General features: G+C 43.5%; 1 protein-coding gene across 4 annotated transcripts in view; it reads left to right on the forward strand.

Moving 5' to 3' along the window:
- The first annotated feature begins 2,290 nt into the window (after positions 1 to 2,290).
- ARG2 (arginase 2) overlaps positions 2,291 to 24,414 on the forward strand; it is a 47,331-nt gene continuing 25,207 nt past the window's right edge. For 3 of the 4 annotated variants that reach the window (XM_064571208.1, XM_045901063.3, XM_064571205.1), the window contains exons 1-2: positions 2,291 to 2,516; positions 3,672 to 3,744. In XM_064571208.1, coding sequence (XP_064427278.1) covers positions 2,406 to 2,516; positions 3,672 to 3,744 — 184 coding nt within the window. In that variant the 5' untranslated portion in view covers positions 2,291 to 2,405. Of the gene's footprint in view, positions 2,517 to 2,651; positions 2,789 to 3,671; positions 3,745 to 24,414 lie in introns of those variants that run through there. The other variant, XM_064571206.1, reaches the window with a different exon arrangement.

Here is a 24,414-nt window from a genome sequence, read left to right on the forward strand (position 1 = left end):
AAAAATAAAATTATATAAACTTACAAGTAAATTGTATTAAAAACAAAGATAATATACATTCAAAACTTGTCATTGCCTAATTATCTTATAACTACAGTGCTATTATCTGTGCTCTTCAGGTTATTTATGTTGATCGTATCTGTATGGTAGAAATACTATATGATGAGCACTTTTTCCCAACTCCACGATCAGTGACATCACAATGGTAGCTTGGGAGTATATACACCATGGAAATTGGCAAACACCATGATCAGGTCTTACCTACTCACCCAGCTCCCCCGCCCCACTCCCCACATACACAGTGCCAGCAACCTATCAAGGATAGTGTGTTGGCAGCTACTGAATTAGAGAGGTAGAATACCTAGGTCCTCCAATAAAGGAAGAAGAAAAGCAGAACAACTTGTTTTGGATCTGAGGAAGAGTCCTAGACTTATGCAATAACAGAGTACAAGTTGTAAAGTAAATTTCTAAAACAACTTATTCTACTATGACTTTCATAACTTTAGAATATTATCTTTAATAACTTATTTTGAGAACAAATGCATATTTTGAAAACAAAAGCAGACCACTTATTTTTCAGGGTTTAAAAATGAATTATAAAATATTTCAGACATATGGAAGCAATAATAATTAGAATTTTAAAGGATAATAGTAATATAACAATCTACTGCTCCCTCCCCCCGACCATAATAATGTGGAACTAGTAATTCACCTCTGACTAAACTATAGGTAACAGAAATGACATGCAGGATTAATGTAGTACTTTAGAAAGGTCAATCTGGTGACCCACAGTAGCTGCTCAAGAAACAGAGGTTTTGCGGTAGTCTAGGAGAGCCTGAATCAATTTAAGAAAATACAGTCAAGGACAAAAAAATTGGATGTGGTGATGGACAAGAAAAAGGTACCAAGATAATTCCAAGGATCTGAACAAGTGTGTATCAGTATTAGTGACTGAATCCCTGACCACACCCCTACTGCTCCCTACAGCTCCCGGACCTGGAGAGATTGTTAAAATTTAGGTTGCTGGTGCTCCACCCCAAGAGTTACTGAGTCAGTGAATTTGAGGGTAGAGCCTAATAATTTCCATTTGACAAGTATGCAAAGGCTGGTGCTGCTGGCGAGAGGACCACACTTTTAGAACTATTGCCTTACAGTAACTGCTTATTTGCTAAAGCTTCAGACATGTCTTTGTTAGACCAGCAGGGGGAGACAGGTGTAAAATTTATCCTCTAAAAATAAACTGCCTTATAATACTAAAGCTCCTTGGAGTTATGATGTTGCCCTGAAGACTTCTGAGCTATTTTGGAGAGCAGCATGTAAGTTGGCATCAGGTGAGATAATTTCTGTTGTTTACGTAAAAATGTATTTTGGTAGGACTAATGTCCAAATTCCTGCAAGCCCACTCTGGATAAGAACTTGGAATCTGGAGTCACACAACTCTGTCTCTTACAAGCCATGTGACTTTGGGAAAGTTATCTTCTCTGATCTTCTTTCCTCCTCTTTACAATAGTCCCCGATTTATGGAATTGTTAGAGGACTAAACGTTCTTGGAACTGTAATTGGCTATTATTATTAAAACTCTAGTTACTTTTCAGCTCTTTAGCCTCCCCAAATTTTAGGAATAGTCCAGATATGTTAAGTTTTTTATAACCAGTGCTCCCGTTATTCAGGTGAAGAGTTGGAAACACCTGGAAGGTGATTGTTTTGAAAAATCCTAACCTCCCCATCCAAAATACCTAGGATAGGTGAGTTTTTATTAACATGCCCGGCCCAGAGAGCTCTATCTATATTTGATCTCCTAGACTTCAAAGCCCGAAGATGGGTAAGTGTGTTTTTGGACCCGGAGTTGAGATGGAACAGAGCAGATGGATGCTGGTTTCATCTTGGGCAGAGCACTCAGGTGGGGTCAGACCAGCCCAGAGCCCAGCCCGGGCAGCCAGCCCTTTCCTAGAGTTGACATCTGCCGGGCATGCATATGTGTGAAGAGAGTTGCGATCTGAGAGGTTGCGAGTTGGTTCCCGTGTTCCGCCGAATTCGCTAACTTCGCAGGTACCGGTCGCTTCCCGAGACGGGACACACCTGTCCGTGACCGCGCTCTTATTGGTCCGACACTGACACTAGCCTGGTGGCGTCAGCTGTAGGGGCTCCTCCCCTGAGGGAGAGCCCGGGCTAGGGCGGGGTGACGTCAGCGAAGGCGTGTCCCGGCCAGGAGCAGTGGGCGGGGTCTGCTGGAAGGTGTGTCGGGGGCTGGTTGGGGGCGGGACCGGATGGCAGTGACGTCACAGGGCGGGGCGGTGCAGCTGGTGCCCGGGTAGGTGAAAAGCGGCGCCGGGCGGCTGCACTCACTTAACGCGGCGAGCCGCACGGAGCAGCTTCTCTCACGCCTCCCTCCCGCGCTGCCAGTCATGTCCCTGAGAAGCAGCCTCTCGCGTCTCCTCCGGACGCAAGTGCATTCCGTCCTGAACAAGTCTGTTCACTCGGTGGCTGTGATCGGAGCCCCGTTCTCACAGGGACAGGTGAGAACCGAGATTTGGCACCGTGGGGCAGAACCTGGAGAAAGCGGGGGTGGGGTGAGGGACTGGGAGGCGAGGAGAAGATGGGGAGAAACGGAGAGGAGGACGAGGTGGTGGGTTCCCACGATTGGGCACGGAGAGAGCACGTGGGGTTTCCCCTGGTAGAAGATGGGGAAGGAGAAAAGAGATGGAGAGCATCCTGCTTGCGCTGCGGGCGGGGGGTCGCGGGGGGCTGGCGGGTCTCTGCGGCCTTCCTCCCGAGGAGCGAGAAAGTGGTGGGTCCCGCTTGGGGTGTTGGGGGAGAGGGGAGGGGCGGGATTTCAGGGAGGGGCTGGAGGGGTAGAAACCGGCCAGAATACCCGGTGGAAAGTCGAGAGAGAAGAGGTTAAAGAGAGCGACCGAGGATTTAAGGCTCCAGGGTCCGTTCTCAGAAACCATTCGTTGGCGGGGAAATTGGCGCTGCCTTCTCTAGCGGCGGGAGGACGGGAGGGGCTGTTTTGTTCTCTTCAATGGAAGAAACCTGCAGTCGTGGAGAGCTCACTGCTCAGTGAGCCCAGGCTCAGGCCTCTGCCACACAGACACAGACACACACACACACCCCACCCCACCCCACCCCACCCCACCCCGCCTACCACCAGATCCAGACCTGCTCAGCCCCTTCCTCTGTCTTGGCCTCCGCCTGTTCTTCCCACAGCCAGGGGCTTGCTTGGAGGTTGATTTGATTCCAGTAATTGTTTTTCGGTCCTTCCCTGCAAGTGTTTGAAATGAGCAGACCTCAGGTGAAAATAATAAAAGGAAGGGCTGATGGTGTCACAGGTTTTCAGAGGGATCTGTTGGGAACTATGTATAGAATAGCAGATTTCTGGGGGCGCCTGGGTGGCTCAGTCGTTAAGCGTCTGCCTTCGGCTCAGGTCATGATCCCAGGGTCCTGGGATCGAGTCCCGCATCGGGCTCCCTGCTCGGCAGGAAGCCTGCTTCTCCCTCTCCCACTCCCCCTGCTTGTGTTCCTGCTCTCGCTATGTCTCTCTCTGTCAAATAAATAAATAAAAATCTTAAAAAAAAAAAAAAAAGAATAGCAGATTTCTGTATTTTGTGAAATAAAGGGGTCTTATTTCTAACCCTTTTTCCTCGCACCTAACTGTGTAATTTATGTGACAGAAAAGAAAAGGAGTGGAGTATGGTCCTGCTGCCATTAGAGAAGCTGGCTTGATGAAAAGACTCTCCAATTTGGGTAAGTGGCTGGATTTTAGATGTCTGTGATGGCTGGTAACAGAGCAGTTCTGTCTCCTCTCCTATCCAGGGACTGCACAGGATCTGCGCTACTTGGGAAGCCTCTCATCCTCCCTTAGATCCCATCTGCGGTTTGAGATCTGGGAGTCTTCAGGCAGAGTCTTGTCGGCAATAAAGAGAGTAACTGTGTGGAAGGCAAGGAGGTGGGGGCGGGGGGTGGGGAGCATAGGGAATGCAAGGCAGTGGAAAGAATGCTAGCTAGCCCCAGCTCTAACTGCTCAGTCAGCCTTTCCCTCTCAAATTCTAGCTCTCTGAACTCAATTAGGAGGCGCTTCTGATGCATCAGTCTAGCCAGTTTCCTCTCTTCATATCCTTTGTTTCCTCCCCAGGATGAATAGCTTTATATTAATGTAAGCAGAGCCTTAGATCAGTGTTTCTCAAACTTCCCTGATTATGAAAATCACTTAAGTTGTTAAAAATATAGGTTCCTAGGCTCCTCCATGGAATAGTCTGATTTATTGGCTCTGTGGTGGGGCCCAGACATGTATGTACATTTTCACAAGTGCCCAGGTAATCTGCAGGAAAACTGCAGTCTTGTAATTAGGATAGTATGCTAAACTTACAGAACCTGACCCAAAGACAAATGCCATTTATATGGTAATAGAGAACCCTTCTTTTGGTAAGAGGGCACCAAATTCCAACTGTTATGCTAGGAAGGTTCTTCCTTTTATCTAACCTGAATGTTTCTAGCTGCTGTTTGAGGCCATTTCCTCCATTCATATTAGGACAATATCTTGTCTGAAGCTGTAAGTGCAAAAGGCATGGCAGCATCGAGCTGTAGGTGCTGCAGATATCAGTGGGGAATCTAGGTGAACTACAAATCCCCTCCCCACTCTTGCTTTGAAACCTCCTCTGCTGATCATTGAGTCCATTCCAGGGGTGGATCATTTCCTTCTAAAACACAGGACTAGTGAAGTCACCAAAGCCACCTTGAGTTGAGGTGTACTTCCTATAACTCTGGCTGCATCTAGATATGGTGTCTTTGGCTGAATACTCAAAACTCTTCTCTGTTAAATAATTACAGATCCTTCTTCAGTAGGATCTCATTCCTTTTAATGACTCTCCAGGTTCACCACCAAAGATGAAAGAGAAATGAGGATTTAGTTTTAATGTGTCATCAGTTCCCTAATGGGAAGAAGTTTCTGTTTCTGCTTATAAATGAGGATACTGTCCCTTTAAATCAGCTGTACACATTCAGCCTTTTTATTTTTTATTTTTTTAAGATTTTATTTATTTGACAGAGACACAGCGAGAGAGGGAACACAAGCAGGGGGAGGGTGAGAGGGAGAAGCAGGCTTCCCGCTGAGGAGGGAGCCTGAGGTGGGGCTCTGATCCCAGGACCTCGGGATCATGACCTGAGCCAAAAGCAGACGCCTAACGACTGAGCCACCCAGGCGCCCCACATTCAACCTTTTTAAAAGGCAGCATTTACACCGAAGAGGACAATCTCTGGGAATCACTATTTTTTTAAACACTGGATAAACCCTTCCAGCCCATCTGATAAACTGGGCCTAGCCTTGCTTGAATTGCCTGTTCACTGCTCAATTCTACCTTAATAGACTGACAAGAATCAATTTTGGCCTCTTACACAGGACATATTTATAATATTCAGCTGAGGCTGCTGAATGAGGGGGAGGGGCACATCTGTGGCGGCTTCTCTTCCTCATGCTTTGTAGACCTTTCCTGTCCTAGCTCATGGTATTTTTCCACTCCAACCTGGAAAAGCCATTCTCCCTTAAATACTACATCCTCAAATACCTCCTCTATAAACTCTCAACCTAAAGTGATGGGGAAGCTGCAGTTTTTATTTTGGTCTTCCCTTTTTTTTTTTTTTCCAGAAATTTTTAGTCTTACAATTTATATCCTTACCCTGTAGCTGACTGGTAGGCCAGTATTACCAGCAGCCCAAAATAGAATCTCCTTGCATATTAATAAGAGTGTGGCACTCAGCAGATTTGTGGCATGTGCTTTTGGCTAATCTCCAAAAATAGGTTGGAGAAAAGTACAAAGAGAAGTTTCAATTGCTGTATTGTGAAACAGTACTAAAGTACTAGAACACTTTCAAACAAGCAGCATGGGTCAAATTTCAAGGCAGGGAAGACCCACAGAAAGGTAACTTTCACAAATCCCTTTGTTCCCTGCCTTCAGCTCTGATGTCACAGGCTGCTGGTGTTGCTATGGCATTGGCCAAACTTCCTGTTTTCTTGAATGAGTGGATTTGATGTTAGTGTCTGGGTTTGGTGAGAACACTCAGTTCCTCTCTCAGGTAACCCCTTATCTGAGCATATGTGGAGAGCCTGGGAGAGACGAAGAGGCAATTGCTCTGGCAAGGCTCAGATTCCGTGCTTCTGCTCCTGACTCTGGTGAGCGCTGAAAGCCACGGTCCTTGGCCCCCCCCCCTTTTTTTTCTTCAGAAGTTGAAGGAGTGTTCTGTGGGGGAAAGCTAGCTGTAAACGGAGATTAACAGAGGTGCTGGCCACCGAAACAACTATCTAAACGAACTGCGGCTGGGACCTGCCCAGAGTCCTGGAGTTCCCGAAGTTGCATGGGAGCTACTCCGGTTCCTCCCAGCTAGGCTAGAGACATTTGTTCTTCCTGTTCCATTTGGTGCTCCGTCAGATAGCAGACCAGGAATCTCTTCTGGTTGAGACCCAGAATCTGGTCTGCTTCAGGAAGAACTGATGGAGGACCTGAGGTAGTTTAACAGGAAGAACTGAGATCTGAGAACTCTTTGGTACAGATTGATGTGTGAGTTCAAGGGTTTGTATTTGCTTTCAGTGGTTGGTAGAGGATGTTAGCATTCATTAGTTGTATGATCATGATACTTCAGCCTGGCTTCCACCCTGCTGTTCCACTGCAACGCCCTTGAGCAAGCCCACTGATTGGTTGGCCTTTATTTTGTTGAACCTCTCTGTTGTACAACTGACCGCTTTATTCTGGAAATCCTGTTAGCAAACACACCCCTCTCTTTTGAGTCTCTTGTCTCCATTGACTAGTCCTTCCTGGACTCCTTTGTGGGATCTTCCTCTTCTTCCCAACCCTTAAATATTGACCCTAATGTTTCTCCAACTTTGTTCTAAGGAGCCTCATCTCTCTCTCACAGATGTCTCAAACTCCATTTGTTCAAAAACAAAATTCCTTATCTTCTTCCTCAAATCAGTTTCTCCTGCTGTACTTCCATGGTCTGTTTCATGCTGTCACCCATTACCAAGTTAAGTCAAACTAGAAGACCATCACAGTTGTTTGCTCCTTCCCTTTTGTGTGTTACATCTGTTGATCACAAAGTCTTGTTGATTCCCCCCCCCCCCCCACAAATGATTAGAGTTCTTCACCATAATGGTGCTGCTGTCGTTCTGTCTCCTCACACTTGACTGTAACTTTCCATTGGTATCTTTTGTCCCTTTCTTACCTTCCTTGGTTCACACTCTTCGCTGCCACCAGAATGAGCTTTCTAAGACATTTCTCCTTTGCTTAGTCTTTCCATGGCTTTCTTTTACATGCATCCATGCTTCAGTCTTGTATTCATATACCATCTTTGCTAATTTGCCATATTATTCACTTTGTATTTCTTTAAATTGGCTTTAAAGGTTTATACTTTTAAAACGTAGCCTGAACCTATAATAAGCAATGAAATCTCAGGCTTGTTCTAGATACATTTTTTCTGATACACTTTCATTTAATAGTTTTATATTTTGATATTTGTCCTTCGACTACTAGGTTGAAGTGTAGAACACATAGCACCATAATTTGACCTTCATCTACCTCTTTAGACTTCTCTCCACCCACATTCTGCCGTATTTTCATTGCAGCTAGAGTTGTGGGCACTTGACCTAGGCTCCACCAATAGAAGCATGCATCTTAAACTTTGACTTGAAATTCAAGAAGGGGCAGCAAAGAATTCATTCTGTGATGGGCAGGGTGGTAACCATACCAGCAGTGGCTTCTGTCCAGCATCATGGGGTTCGCCCTGCCGGCTCATGCAGTGCCTTTCCCTAGCAGTGGAGGTGATGGCAGCAATAGATCTCTACGGGGCCGTCCTGCAGTGTGACTTCTGGAGCCATTATTGCTAGTAATGTGGCCTTCAACCCGGATACTGGCCCTCTTAAAAGATTTTGGGAGTTACCCAAATTGAGTAAATTGCTTTTCTGCTGTAATTAGCTAGAACAGGTTTCTGTTGCTTGCAGTTTAGAGATCCTGACTGATATCTAGTTTATAAATTCTGGTGAGAGAAAAATTACCACATGGACTGGGATACTCCACATCCTCTCTCTAGCCCTTTGATAATAAATTCTTATTCTTTTGTTTGCCTTTTTCCCTAGTACTTAACACAGTCTTCTTGTAAGTTAATATAACTCATTAGGTTACAGTTTCTTTGGCCTTTAGTTAATTTAGGACTAGATCTTAGTCTCTTTGGGTTTTAGCAGCTCCCTGTTCTCTTGGTGCTTTGATTTTTGAACAATCAGATTCCTTAATGTGACTTCTGAAAACAGCCTCAAGTTTTAACTAAGGACATTTTTAAGTTTTAGGCATGCCTGACTGTAGTAAACAGACCAACTTTAATGTATTACTATGACTTAAAATCATTTTCAATGTTCTAGATCTTAAGCATATATCTTAATAGGGTTACAAGACTGTATACACCTGCTAAAATTCATTGAACTTAAAATGTAAATAATATAAAGTATGCATCAAAACTTTTTAAACATAATTTCAGGTTTACTTTTCTAGGAGCAGCTTTTAGTCAGTAAAAACTGTAACAAGTTCTTTCACTAATTTCTATATTAAAATTTGAGCGCTGCTAAGGTTTGGTACTGGGAATGTAATAGTGGACAAAAACAAAGCCTTGTTATCTTGGAGCTGTCATTCTAATGAAGGGTGGTTGGAAACAGACTTAAGTAAAACATACAGTATGTCAGATGATAATGAGTACTGTGGAATAAATGAAAGCAAGGGGTGAGGGATAGCAAGTATTGGGGATAGAGTAGGCATTGCATATGTAGTTGGGGAGGCCTCAGCAAGGAGTCAGGTGAGCAGACCTTTGGCAGGTGAAGAAAGGAACAAGGTGTGTATCTTCACCTTTGGCAGGTGAAGAAAGGAACAAGGTGTGTAAGGGAGCATTTCAGGCAGAAGGAACAGTAAGACCCAGAGACAGAAAGGTGCCTAGAATGTTCAGGGAACAAGATGCTATTACCGAGCTCTAGCCAGTGATTGCTGGGAAGGGGAGGGCCTTCTACTCTTCAGTTTTTCAAGAAAAGCCAGAAATCTGGATTTTTATGGGAGATCTAAGTTGTTTTAATAAAAAATAGGATATATCCATACAATTGAATATTGAACCATAAAGAATGAATTTCTAAATCATGCTACAGCAGGGATGAAACTTGAAAGCATTATACTAAGTGAAAGAAAGACACAAAAGGCTACATATTCTATGATTCTATTTATATGAAATGTCCAGAATAGGCAAATTCATAGAGACAGAAAGTGGATTAGTTCAGGGACTGGCGGGGAGAAGGCAATGGGGAGTGGCTGGCAATGGGTGCTGGTTTCTTTTTGGAAGGTGATGAAGCTGTTCTAGAATTAGTAATTATTAGTAATTTGCTTAGTAATATGCCATAGCAAAAGCCTACATCAGGGGCGCCTGGGTGGCTCAGTTGGTTAAGCGACTGCCTTCGGCTCAGGTCATGATCCTGGAGTTCCGGGATCGAGTCCCGCATCGGGCTCCCTGCTCGGCGGGGAGTCTGCTTCTCCCTCTGACCCTCCTCCCTCTCATGCTCTCTGTTTCTCATTCTCTCTCTCTCGAATAAAAAAAAAAAAAAAAAAAAAAATCTAAAAAAAAAAAAAAAGCCTACATCACGGGTGTAGGGAAATCTCTTAAAGGCATTATTGGGATTTGGCAAATTGCGTATAACCAATCTTTCCTTCTTAGCAAAGAATTAACTTAGACCTTTTATGTCAAAGTTATTTGATCCATTTACCATGTTCTGGACACCGTGCTAGGCTCTTGCTACTATGTCATTCTATTTGTTAAAAACAAATGACCCCCATCAGGATGGCCAGTGTAAAAAACAAAACAAAACAAAACCCTCCCCCTCCCCCCAGAAAATAACAAGACTTGGTAAGGATGTGGATATATTAGGACCCTTGTGCACTGCTGGTGGGAATGTAAAATGATATAGCTGCGGTCAAAAACAATATGGCAGTTCCTCAAAAAATTAAAAATGGTTAACATATGATCCAGCAATTTCACCTCAGGCGTATACCCAAAAGAATTGAAAGCAGGGTCTAGAAGAGATACTGATATACCATGTTCATAGCATTATACACAATAACCAAAATGTGGAAGCAACCCAAGTGCCCATTGATGGATGAATGGATGGATAAAATGTGATACAAACCTACAATGGAATATTAGCCTTAAAGAGATTCTGACATATGCTGTAACATGGGTGGAACCTTGAAAACATTACGCTGAGTGAAATAAGCCAGTCACAAAAAGACAAATACTATGTAACTCCACTTACGAGGTACCTAGAGTAATCAAAGTCATGGGGACAGAAAGCAGAATGGTGGTTGCCAGGGCTTGGGGGAAGGGAGAATGCAGAAATATTGTTTAATGGGTACAGAATTTCAGTTTTGCAAGATGAAAAGAATTCTGGAGGTGGATGGTGGTTATGGTTATACAATAATGTGAATGTACTTAATACCACTTAAAAGTGATTATTTTTATGTGTATTTTACCACAATTTAAAGGAGAATTAAAGTAAGCTAGAATATAATGTGAATTAAGAACGAGGCTGTAGCTTGAGGTTGTAGCTTTTCTTAGGACATTAACAATGCCATGTGCTTAAACAATTTCTTTTCAGCTTTTTAGGACATTGCTTTGCTTTATAAATCTCAGCATGAACAAACCGAAAAAGTATGTCCCGAAGACCATGAGAAACTTTCCCTAGGTCATACGGTCAGCAGTAGTAGAGAATCTCCTTTCTTGCCCTATACAATCTGATCCCTGGATTGGTGCAGTCAGCTGCCTTCTCAGGTCTTGTGGCACCATCATAAGTGTATGGTCTCCTACTTCTTAAAGTCCTCTGTGTTCCTAGAGTATTCCCTCTGACCTTTCCCGTGACGGCTATTTCAAGTCTACCCATAATCCTCATGGCCTTGTCTTTCTGACTCAGGCATGAACTCCCTTAACAGCTCTTTTCCCTGTCATCCCCCCAATTAGTTGTATCGACCAAGATTCTTTTACACCCTCAGAGGATGAGGGATCCAGTCCTCCCTGTGTCAGGTAGATAGAATTGCATGTGATAAAAGCACAAAATAACAGCGGTTTAAGAAAAATAATTTCAAGGTGCCTGGGTGGCTCAGATCATTCGGCTCAGGTCCTAATCCCGAGGTCCTGGGATTGAGTCCCACATCAGGCTCCCTGTTCAGCGGGGAGCGTGCTTCTCCCTCTCCCTCTCTTTCCTCTGCTGTGTGCCCGTGCCCTCCCTTGTTCTCCCTACTCCCCTCTCTCAAATAAATATATCTTAAAAAAAAAAAAAATCATTTCACTCTCCAGTAAATAGGATCTGGAGAGAAGTCCAGAACTGGTTTGGCCACTCTGTTTTTAAAGTTCAGACCTAGATTCTTATCTTGCTGTTCTACCAGCAAGGCCTCTATCTAATGGTCCCAGATGGTGTGGCCTTCTATCTGGCATCAGGGCGCAAGAATGGATAGAAGCAGGTGAAGGGAGAACTTGTGCTTTTCCTTAAGGAAAGTTTCCAAGAAGTTGCAGGGCACTTCTTCTTATCCTGTTGACCCCAATGGTCACATGGACACACCCAGTTACAGAGGAAGATGGTGAATTTAGTCACAATTCTAAGACCTCCTGTTGCCAGCTAGAGGTCCGCTGTCTCTGCAGAAGAAGTGAAGAACAGATCTTGGACAAGTAACGAGTGGTTACACCACCTCCCTGTGCTCTAGATCGGTCCTATCTCTCCTGCCTTCTGAGTGTTCTTGTTCCAGCATTTATCCCTTCCTTGCCCTTGTTTCTCAACTTCTAACCCATCCCTTCAATAACTAGCTGCAGACCTTACTGTCCTGCTATCCTCCCTTGTCTTTAAGTGGCCTTCTGGCTGTTGTCACTTCCCTTCAGAGCCACCATCCTGGCTTCTCCACTGCCCTTGCATGCTTTCACTTGCTATCCTCTGACGTCCTGGGCCATCATTGCAATGAAACTGGTTTTGCTGTGGTCTTCGACCTCCTACTTTCTAACAGGGTAGACACTGCAGCATCCACCTTATTCATCACTGTCTGCCACTCCTTCCTTATTGAAACACACCCCACGTTCTTCTGGTTTTAGCTCCTCAGATTCCTTTGCTAGATCCTCAGCTACCCGCCCTTTACCTGCTGGTGTTCCTCAGAGTTCTGCCCTTGATCTCTTGCTTTAATGTTATGTCAGTTGGCATTTTGTCCATTCCTCTGGTTTTCCTGTCACCTGTATGCTGATGCTTCCAAAGCTTTATCTCCAACGCTTATTTCCCCTCTTAGCTTCAAATCTGTAGCCCAGTTGGCTTCTGTGTATCTTTTTGACTTTATTATGGAAGTGTTCAAACAGAACAAAAGTAGATACGGTGACCTAGTGAATTTGTTGTATCTGTTACCTAGTGTCAATCATCAATACATGGCAATCACCCTACTCTATGCCCTTTTTTTTTTTTTAAGATTTATTTAAGAGAGTGAGGGAGCACATGAGCAGGGGGAGGGGCAGAGGGAGAGGAAGAGAAGCAAGCTCCCCACTGAGTGCAGACCCTAACACACAGCTCCATCTCATGACCCTGAGATCATGACCTGAGCCCAAATCAGGAGTGGGATGCTTCCCGACTGAGCCACCCAGGTGCCCCTACTCCATGCCTTTTGAAGCAAATCACAGACCTCGTATTGTTTCATCTGCAAATATTTCATTAGATATCTTCAAAATATAAAAATTCTTTAAAATTTGGGGTGCATCTGACTCTTGGTCTCAGCTCAGGTCTTGATCTCAGGGTCATGGGTTCAGGCCCCACGTTGGGCATGGAGCCTACTTAAATCTTAAAGAATTCTTTTTTTTTTTTAAACCACAATACCATTATCACACCAAAAGAAGTTAATATCAAATGCCCAGTGTTGGGGAAATATAATAATTAAAAAAAATAATCTCCTAACCAAGAGAACCTTTCCAGAAAGGTAGTAGAGAAAGAAAACAGTTTATTGACTAAGCATCAAATCAGGCAATCTAAGAGATTTCGAAGAGAAAGAAGTCTGGCCTGTTTGTATAGCCACGCAGGGGCAGCCCATTATGCGTTTTCAAGATAGTAACTAGTCCACCAGTTAGAAGACTTGAACAGTACCGTTTGTCAGAGTTCATCCTAACTTTATCATAGAAATTTGAACAGCCACCAGAGGGGAAACAAACTTCTATTCTAAGGCAGAAGGTAGTTTTGTAAATTGGAGCAGGCTGCCCATCCCCTGTGTCCACAGAAGTTAGTCTCTTAATCCCTAGTCCTTGGGAAACATTCCTGGGTTGGGAGACTGGCAAGAGGCTTATTTCATTGTTATATTTACATGCATTTGAAAAGGACAGAGAAGGAAATTCTCATAAGGGAACAAGAAGTCTTTTCCCTTTTAAACAGGGAAAATTCAGTCTATTTTTATTTTGTTTCTGTCCTTAAACCAGTTAATGGTGACATTGTTCGACTGACTTAGTCTTTTTTGCACTTATTTTTTAGTTTGTTTGACTCAGGATCCAAATAAGTTCTAGTGCTCGCTTCGGCAGCACATACACTGAATAAGTTCTATATTGATTGATATCTCTTACATTCTTGATAGGTTCCTCACTTCATTTTTGTTTTTTCTTTCTTGCTGTGTATTTGTGGAGGAGACTAGGTCATTTGTACAGTCTGTTTGAACTTTGCAGGTTACATCTCTGTGGTGTCCTATGATGTGTTCTTTTTTTTTTTTTTTTAAGATTTTATTTATTTGAGAGAGCGAGAGAGTGTGCGCACTCTCGCATATGTGGGGGGGAGGGGAGAGGAAGAAGCAGGCTCCCTGATGAGCTTGGAGCCCCAATTCAGGGCTCGATCCCAGGATCCCCCATCATGACCTGAGCCCAAGGCAGATGCTCAGCTGACTGAGCCCCTCCACGTATTTTCAACGAGAAAGTCTCTAATACCTCAAGGCCATCTATCCAGAACTGAACTTCTCATCTTCTTCACTCCCTTCCCCTGTGTCTTTCTCAACTCTAGTAGCAGAGCCAGAAAGCTGGTGTGCGGGAGCCCATCTCCACACCCACTCTGAGTATTACTGGAATTTGTTGCTTCTCTCCTATGGCCGTATCTTTACAGTCCCCTTGTGGAGCTGCTTGTCTCTGGGCCGATCCCTTTCCCTCAGGCCCCCAGGGCACTAGATCTGCAGCGCAGATTTGATTTGTCACTTCCTGACCTGGAAACCTTAGTAGCTCCCTGCTTAGGATCTGGGCCCACCCCTCTCCCCACTGCCTCTCTCCATTTCCCACCCCCCCCCGCCCCTACACCCCCCCCCCCCCACAGTCCTCCCAGGAACCCTGGGCTCCAGGGAATTGTGAATTGTTCCGTAGGGCTGAAGCTATTATGTGTCCCTTCTGCTTGTAAGCCTTTCCCCTTTCCACTTTTATTGCTGGCTAATACCTTCAAGATTCAGATATTGCCCTTTCTGATAAGTCCTGGCTCTTCCTGGATCTGAGTCAGCACCTTCCTCTGTTCTCACCAAGCTGTGTGCTCACTGAAAGCTGCAACCATACCTCCTCTCTGTATCCCCAGGACTTAGAGTGCCAGGCACACAGTCAGCCCACAGTCTGCCTTTGCTGAAGGGAGAGAGGGCCAAGCGTCCTGGCTTTGTCCTGTAACTTCACTCACATTGTGACCTGTGCAATTTTCCCAGATCACAATTTCCTTTCTTTCAAAATGATTTGCTCCTCAGAAGCCAGCTGATTTCCAGATTTTTGAGAATGTATGACTCAAAATAACAGTCACATGTCACTGTTCAACTTTTATGAGGTATTAGGCTACCAGTTGATGATTTAAGCTAAATGTAAAAATAGGTGATAGCAGCCAGTTGTTGCCCCCTTTTTGAGACCTATTTGTTTCTGAATCAGGACCTGAGTTGTTAATGACAACTGCTTCAAGTTAGGCTGGCCTCTAGTTACTTTAGAAAGATGTTGCATTATTTCTTTTAATATCCAACATAGCACGGTTCAGAGGCCTGGAACCCAAGGGATTACTGTGGTTGGTTTAAGTAATTTAATCTTTGAATAAAGTTTTTTATCTCTCCCTATTAATGAACAAACTCTCTTGGTGGTGAGGGTGTATTAATATAACAGGTGTGGTAATGCTCAGATTGGGAGAAGAAAGACCAAATCTTCCCAGCTCCCTCCCCCCGGCCACAAGACCAGAACCACTGAAGAGGGAAGGGAGCAAACTCCTTCCTGTGTGACCCAAGAATTGAGTCACAGAAAGGGTATGGCTTTGTGATTAGGGCTTCAGAGAACTGGCGTTCCAAGATTCATTGGCTTTGCCTTTGTATTCTTTCACAGATGTGGAAGATTCAAGCTGTGTGTGAGAACTGGGGACTCTAGGAGCAGTCTCAGTGAGCAATCAGTGGGCCCGTGTGTGTTTGCTACTTCTCACCAAAACCTGATTTTATCAAAATGACATAGTCCTATTACAAACAGGTTTTGGGAAGTCTTGGGTTACGCCATCCGTTTCGAGGAAAAGAAAAAGGGTAGGGTGGGGCGCAAAACCACAAAGATGCTTCATCCAGTTGAACTGAGATGTAATCGTTAGTGTGTGGAGGCTTTCCCTTGTTACCTCCGGTAATACTCCTAAGGAGCATGTGAGATAGGACAAGCTCAGAAGCTGAACTTGGTTGGCGATCTTGACTCTTTTAGGAAGTTAGGGGCCAGAGGGCGAGACTTCTTCCTTTTGCGTCTGTTGTGGCACTTGACCTCCTGTGGCTATCTTGTGTGCACTCTGTTTTCCGCCCGGAGTGGTCTGGAATGCGGTGTGTTTGGTTTGAGGTTCCTGGGGAACACTCCCCAGGATGCCAGCCCAGGGTCTGGGGCAGGGAGCTGTACATCAGAACTGTTAGCTGGCAAAGCTGTAGTCACTGGTCTGCTATGTTTCCCTTTAAATCCTTTCTGGAACAAGGTGGAATATGAAGAACTTAAAGATCCCGTTTTTCTGAAGAGCAGCACTTTATCCCCAGGGATTGTCACTATCTCTCCCGGTGGTTCTATATAGGAGCAGGTTGAAGTTTTGTCAGCCTGTTAACAATAGCAGATCTCTTTTCCAGAGAAGCTCAACGATCCTGTTCGGAATGGAGGCAATGGTTATGTTGTTGTGACTTGGGAAGCCAGAGGCACCCTCCTCTCTCTCCACCCCTGCCTGCATTGGAACCAGGCTGCTGGGGTGCTGCCAGCTAACGGTCCATTTGAAAAAGCCTGAGCTGGTTCATCATGGCCTAGAGGTGCTTTGAGGGTTGATGCGAGTTTGGTCCGGAGGGCATACCTTACTAAGCTTATCTTCAGACAGTGATGCTCTCTTCTTAGGAAAGAAGGACCGATGTAGCCGGAGAACCAAGTAGAAAGAAAACTGTAAATGGTGTTGAAGTCATCTCAGTTACATGTCTTGAACTACATTTTCGAGTTCTATATTTGGATTTTTTTACTCAAGGATCCCGTTCCTGCAAAGCATCTATTGACACCATGTTTGTATCATTTGATCTTGAGGTGAGCTCTGGTACATGTTAGATGGACTTGTCTGACATGACTGGCCTGGCAGCCTGGGGTCACCTTCCATCCTCAAGCTGTGGGTGCCATTCTCCCTGCCCTGGTCTTCCTCAGCTGTGTTCCTCGCTGCCTCGGAGAACCGGGTGAGGGGTAAGGAGATGTTGAGAGCCCTGGTTGGAGCAGGATTCTCGGAGACCCAGAAGAAGTTAACTAGAACAAATAGGAATTATCTGCGTGATAGGATTTCTTTTCCCGATGTGCTAAACTTATTTTAGAGACTGAGTCTAAGAAGCAAAGAGTGGATTTTTAGAGGCCTCTGGGACACCTGATTCTGGAGGTTGTCCAGTCTCTGGCAGTTTAATGCACTAACTAAAATGCAGGCATCTGCATTTTCTTAGTGGTAATCAAATGAGTTTACCTTAAGTAATAGCCTCTTCAAAGGTTATCACCCAAATCACATTTTATTTTTTATTTTTTAATTTTTTTTTAAAGACTTTATTTATTTGACAGAGACACAGCGAGAGAGGGAATACAAGAAAGGGGAGTGGGAGAGGGAGAAGCAGGCTTCCCGTGGAGCAGGGAGCCAGATGCGGGGCTCGATCCCAGGACCCTGAGATCATGACCTGAGCCGAAGGCAGACGCTTAATGACTGAGCCACCCAGGCGCCCCGCAAATCACATTTTGGAGATAAGAGAGAAACTCTTACTTCAAATGGTCTGAAGTAACTCTGGCCCTCTTTTCCTAACTTAGACCTCTGGTAACCTAGCAATTTTGTTTTCAATAAGCTGGTTTTCGAGGTACGGTTTTGAGGTTCTAAGGATTAGCAGTTACATTCCCTTATAATACCAGGAATTCCCTTTGGGGCTAAATCTGTCATGTACAATATTTGAGTTTATAACTTTTAAAAGCCATTAGTATCCTCCCAGCACCAAGTGAGATCTGTGTCTTTGTTTTTCTCAAGTTTCACTGACTTGTTATTCCTGACAAGTCATAATAAACATGCCATCCTATTCAGGGACAGTTTGAAAAAACTGCACACTACTCAGTTCCTAGCTTTTCTCAAAATCTGTTGTTCTGCCAGTGGGCTCCCTGTGGTGTGGTAGACTCTCCCGTGTGTCAGCCCCCTTTTGAGCCCATTTCTCTTGCCTTGCTGGGAGCCTTAGAAGCAGTTAGAGCTTCCTGTAAGTGGAAGTCAGAGCAAGAGACAGAACGGGGCCCCTTTAGGGGCCGCTGACTCAGAACACTGTCTCATGTGAGTCTCTAGTGAAAGCGGGATTCAGGCTTGTCCTACACAGTTGGAGCTATTCACTTAGCCGAGTTTCTTCCTCTCCACTGTGTGGATGCTGATAGCAGCCAAGGATGTGAGGATTAGCTGCTCTCTGTAAAGCATCTAGAACAGTGTGGTGGATGGAGACAGTTTTGTTCCTTTCCCTGTCACTGGCTTCCTTCAGGGATTCCCTAGTGATCGGGGCCCTGAAATAGAAGTGCTGTCCCCAGATACTGCTAAGGTCAGGGAGGGCTGTTTTGACTTCTTCCCACCAGTGGGTTGCATCATTCTGTTGAGGTGCTTGTGTCCTCGCTCCACTCTGATGGAGCCTGGAGAGGTTTATCAAGACCAAAGGTAACATTTGGGCTTAAAAAATCACTAGTGTTCGTGGATTTTTATTACCCGCACTGCAGAGAGAAGCAATGAGGCTGTGCCAGTGTGTACAGAGCTTTACTTTTTTCCCCCACTGCAAGTAAAAAACAAGAGCGCTTTCAGGTTGGTTCCAAATCTGTTTGTCATGAGAGCTTCTTTGAAGCCTTAGGGTTGTTTTGTCCTACAATGCCTTCTTAGAGGAGTGGCAATGGAACGTCGTCTCATCTGATCTAGACTTGCTGATGAATTGAACTGAGGCACAAAAAGTTTGACAAGGGGACAGTTCTCTCAAGCATGACAGGCAGATACTCTTCCCATGTTGTAATATTTGCTCTTTTCACTAGGACTCTGAGATTCTTTAAAAATCAGACCTTTTCTTGGGCCTTCTGAGCTGGAAGAATTCGCCACAGCACTCTGATAAAGTAATAGCTTCATTATTACTGTTCATCCTGGTCTTACAAAAAATTAACCTCATCAGCCTCCCCACTCCTCAGAATGCTGCCCTGTGGGTTACAATCCCTGTTCTCTTCAGCCTGCTTTGCATTACTCCAATATGCAAACTTCTCATTTCTATTAAATTGCTCAACTGTTTCCAAACATGGCTTGTACAGTTCTTCTTTCAGAACCTTGTTCACTCTTTAGAAACCAATCCTGGGCTCTTCTCCGCTGTTCTTTTGGTGCTATGATGCTACTGGTAGAGCGCATTAGAGGAGAAAGCTCCTAAGAGGCTCTATCAGGATGGCCTAGTGCATTCACCGATTCAGCTCTGTAATGAACTAGAATGGTTAAGAATCAGCAACATAGGCGCGCCTGGGTGGCTCAGTTGGTTAAGCCCCTGCCTTCGGCTCAGGTCATGATCCCAGGGTCCTGGGATCAAGCCCCACATCGGGCTCCCTGCTCAGCTGGGAGTCTGCTTCATCCTCTCCCCCTCCCTCTGCTGGCCATTCTGCCTACTTGTGCTTTGTCTCTCTCTCTCTCTCCCTCTGTTAAATAAATAAATAAAATCTAAAAAAAAAAAAAAGAAGAAGAATCAGCAACTTAGGCTTTGGTATTGTGAGTTCTTAATCACTTAAAGGTTATGGCAATAGAAATTAAAAGTAGGGATTGTGGCCGAGATGGCTAGCTGTCTGCCAAAATCCATTCTCTTCTGGACAGAGGTTAGACCTGCATTTGTTGACCGGTGCCATGTGAGCAGGTGTGATGTGCCACTTTTAGGCCAGGGCCTTTTTTACTTTATTTATTTTATTTTATTTTATTATTTTATTTTATTTCATTTCATTTCATTTCATTTCATTTATTTTATTTTTTTATTTTATTTATTTATTTATTGGAACTTACAACATTTATTTCATTTCATTTATTTTATTTTATTTTTTTATTTTATTTATTTATTTATTGGAACTTACAACATTTATTAACCTATATATTAACCTATAACGTATTGTTTCAGGGGTACAGGTCTGTGATTCATCAGTCTTACACAATTCACAGGGCTCACCATAGCAAATACCCTCCCCAATATCCATCACCCAGCCACCTCCTCCCTCCCACCCCCCTCCAGTCCAGCAACCCTCAGTTTGTTTCCTGAGATTGAGTTTGGTTTGTCTCCCTCTCTGGTTTCGTCTTGTTTCATTTTTCCCTCCCTTCTCCTATGATCCTCTGTCTTGTTTCTCAAATTCCTCATATCAGTGAGATCATATGATAATTGTCTTTCTCTGATTGACTTATTTCGCTTAGTATAATACTCTCTAGTTCCATCCACGTCATTGCAGATGGCAAGATTTCATTTTTGATGGCTGCATAATATTCCATTTTATATATACACACCACATCTTTATCCATTCATCTGTTGATGGACATCTGGGCTCTTTCCATAGTTTAGCTATTCTGGACATTGCTGCTATAAACATTGGGGTGCACGTGCTCCTTTGGATCACTACATTTGTATCTTTGGGATAAATACCCAGTAGGGCAATTGCTGGATCGTAGGGTAGCTATATTTTCAACTTTTTGAGGAACCTCCATCCTGTTTTCCAGAGTGGTTGCCCCAGTTTGCATTCCCACCAACTGTGTAGGAGGGTTCCCCTTGCTCCGCATCCTCGCCAACATCTGTCATTTCCTGACTTGTTAATTTTAGCCATTCTGACTGGTGTGAGGTAGTATCTCATTAAGGTTTTGATTTGTATTTCTCTGATGCCAAGTGATGTTGAGCAATTTTCATGTGTCTGTTGGCCATTTGGAAATGTCTTCTTTGCAGAAATGTCTGTTCATGTCTTCTGCCCATTTCTCGATTGGATTATTTTTTCTTTGGGTGTTGAATTTGATTAAGTTCTTCACAGATTTTGGATACTAGCCCTTTATCTGATATGTCATTTGCAAATATCTTCTCCCATTCTGTCAGTTCTTTTGGTTTTGTTGACTGTCTTTGCTGTGCAAAAGCTTTTTATCTTGATGAAGTCCCAATAGTTCATTTTTGCCCTTGCTTCCCTTGCCTTTGGTGATGTTTCTAGGAAGAAGTTGCTGCAGCTGAGGTCGAAGAGGTTGCTGCCTGTGTTCTCCCCAAGGATTTTGATGGATTCCTGTCTCACATGTAGATCTCTCAACCATTTTGAGTCTATTTTTGTGTGTGGTGTAAGAAATGGTCCAGTTTCATTCTTCTGCATGTGGCTGTCCAGTTTTCCCAACACCATTTGTTGAAGAGACTGTCTTTTTTCCATTGGACATTCTTTCCTGCTTTGTGGAAGATTAGTTGACCATAGAGGTGAGGATCCATTTCTGGGTTCTCTATTCTGTTCCATTGATCTATGTGTCTGTTTTTGTGCCAGTACCATACTGTCTTGGTGATTACAGCTTTGTAATAGAGCTTAAAGTCCGGAATTGTGATGCCGCCAGCTTTGCTTTTCTTTTTCAGCATTCCTCTGGCTATTCGGGGTCTTTTCTGGTTCCATACAAATTTTAGGATTATTTGTTCCATTTCTTTGAGAAAAGTTGATGGTATTTTGATAGGGATTGCATTAAATGTGTCGATTGCTCTATATAGCATAGACATTTTCACAGTATTTGTTCTTCCAATCTATGAGCATGGAATGTTTTTCCATTTCTTTGTGTCTTCCTCAATTTCTTTCATGAGTATTTTATAGTTTTCTAAGCACAGATTCTTTGCCTCTTTGGTATTTTATGGTTTTGGGTGCAATTGTAAATGAGATCGACCCCTTAATTTCTTTTTTCTGTCTTGTTGTTGGTGTATAGGAATGCCACTGATTTCTGTGCGTTGATTTTATATCCTGCCACTTTACTGAATTCCTGTATGAGTTCTAGCAGTTTTGGGGTGGAGTCTTTTGGGTTTTCCACATAAAGTATCGTACATATCATCTGCAAAGAGTGAGAGTTTGACTTATTTGCCAATTCGGATGCCTTTTATTTCTTTTTGTTGTCTGATTGCTGAGGCTAGGACTTCTAGTACTATGCTGAATAGCAGTGGTGATAGTGGACATCCTTGCTGTGTTCCTGACCTTAGGGGAAAAGCTCTGTTTTTCCCCATTGAGAATGATACTCACTGTGGGTTTTTCACAGATGGCTTTTATGCTATTGAGGTATGTACCCTCTATCCCTACACTCTGAAGAGCTTTAATCAAGAAACGTTGCTGTACTTTGTCAAATGCTTTTTCTGCATCTATTGAGAATATCATATGGTTCTTGTTCTTTCTTTTATTAATGTATCACATTGATTTGCAGATGTTGAACCAACCTTGCAGCTCAGTAATAAATCCCACTTGGTCATGGTGAATAATCCTTTTAATGTACTGTTGGATCCTATTGGCTAGTATTTTGGTGAGAATTTTTGCATCCATGTTCATAAGGGATATTAGTCCGTAGTTCTCCTTTTTGATGGGGTCTTTGGTTTTGGGATCAAGGTATTGCTGGCCTCATAAAATGAGTTTGGAAGTTTTCCTTCCATTTCTATTTTTTGGAACAGTTTCAGAAGAATAGATATTAATTCTTCTTTAAATGTTTGGTAGAATTCCCCTGGGAAGCCATCTGGCCCTGGGATCTTGTTTGCTGGGAGATTTTTTTGATTAGTGCTTTAATTTCCTTAGTGATTATGGGTCTGTTTAGGTTTTCGATTTCTTCTTGGGTCAGTTTTGGTAGTTTATATATCTCTAGGAATGCATCCACTTCTTCCAGATTGTCTAATTTGCTGGCATATAGTTGCTCATAATATGTTCGTATAATTGTTTGTATTTCTTTGGTGTTGGTTGTGATCTTTCATTCATGATTTTGTTTATTTGGGTCCTTTCTCTTTTTGATAAGTCTGGCTAGGGGTTTATCAATCTTGTTAATTCTTTCAAAAAACCAGCTCCTAGTTTCGTTGTTTCGTTCTATTGTTCTTTTGGTTTCTGTTTCATTGATTTCTGCTCAGATCTTGATTGATTCCCTTCTGCCCGGTTTAGGCTTTATTTGCTGTTCTTTCTTCAGCATCTTTAGGTGTAGGGTTAGATTGTGTATTTGAGACCTTTCTTGTTTCTTGAGAAAGGCTTGTATTGCTATACACTTCCCTCTTAGGACTGCCTTTGCTGCATCACAAAGATCTTGAACAGTTGTGTTTTCATTTTCATTTGTTGCCATGAATTTTTTTTTTTTAAGATTTTATTTATTTGACAGAGACACAGCGAGAGTGGGAACACAAGCAGGGGGAGTGGGAGAGGGAGAAGCAGGCTTCCTGCCGAGCAGGGAGCCCGACGCGGGACTCGATCCCAGGGCCCTGGGATCATGACCTGAGCCGAAGGCAGACGCTTAACGACTGAGCCACCCAGGCGCCCCTGTTGCCATGAATTTTTAAAATTCTTCTTTGGGCGCCTGGGTGGCTCAGTCGTTAAGCGTCTGCCTTCGGCTCAGGTCATGATCCCAGGGCCCTGGGATCGAGTCCCGCGTCGGGCTCCCTGCTCGGCAGGAAGCCTGCTTCTCCCTCTCCCACTCCCCCTGCTTGTGTTCCCACTCTCGCTGTGTCTCTGTCAAATAAATAAAATCTTAAAAAAAAAAAAAGACAAAATTCTTCTTTAATTTCCTGGTTGACCCATTCATTCTTTAGTAGGATGCTCTTTAGCCTCCATGTATTTGAGTTCTTTCCAACTTTCCTCTTGTGACTGAGTTCTAGTTTCAAAGCACTGTGATCCAAAAAAATGAAGGGAATGATCCCAATCTTTTGGTACCGGCTGAGACCTGATTTGTGACCTGGGATATGATCTATTCTGGAGAATGTTCCATGGGCACTAGAGAAGAATGTGTATTCTGTTGCTTTGGGATGAAATGTTCTGAATTTATCTGTGAGGTTCATCTGGTCCAGTGTGTCATTTAAAGCCTTTATTTCCTTGTTGATCTTTTGCTTAGACGATCTGTCCATTTCAGTGAGGGAGGTGTTAAATTCCCCCACTATTATTGTATTGTTGTCAATGTGTTTCTTTGCTTTTGTTATTAATTGGCTTATATAATTGGCTGCTCCCATGTTAGGGGCATAGATATTTAAAATTGTTAGATCTTGTTGTTGGATGGACCCTTTAAGTAGGATATACTTTCCTTCCTCATCTCTTATTATAGTCTTTGGTTTAAAATCTAATTTGTCTAAGGATTGCCACCCCAGCTTTCTTTTGGTGTCCATTAGCATGGTAAATGGTTTTCCTCCACCTCACTTTAAATCTGGAGGTGTCTTTGGATCTAAAATGAGTCTCTTGCAAATGGCATATCGATTGGTCTTGTTTTTTTTATCCAATCTGATACCCTGTGTCTTTTGATTGCGGCATTTAGCCCATTTACATTCAGGGTAACTATTGAAAGATATGAATTCAGTGCCATTGTATTGCCTGTAAGGTGACTGTTACTGTATATTGTCTCTGTTCCTTTCTGGTCTATGTTACTTTTAGGCTCTCTCTTTACTTAGAGGACCCCTTTCAATATTTCTTGTAGGGCTGGTTTGGTGTTCACAAATTCTTTTAGTTTTTGTTTGTCCTGGAAGATTTTTATCTATTTTCAGTGACAGCCTAGCTGGACATAGTATTCTTGGCTGCATATTTTTCTCATTTAGTGCCCTGAATATATCATGCCAGTCCTTTCTAGGCCAGGGCCTTTAAAAGTAGATGTGCCTTCTCAGGGCTTACTTCCTCTCCTGCTGCTTTGACCCCAGGGAGACCCAACCT

Source organism: Mirounga angustirostris, unplaced genomic scaffold (genome assembly GCF_029215605.1).
Source record: "Mirounga angustirostris isolate CCGP_5_RB_7025 unplaced genomic scaffold, mMirAng1.0.hap1 SCAF_9, whole genome shotgun sequence".
Classification (NCBI taxonomy): Eukaryota; Metazoa; Chordata; class Mammalia; order Carnivora; family Phocidae; genus Mirounga; species Mirounga angustirostris.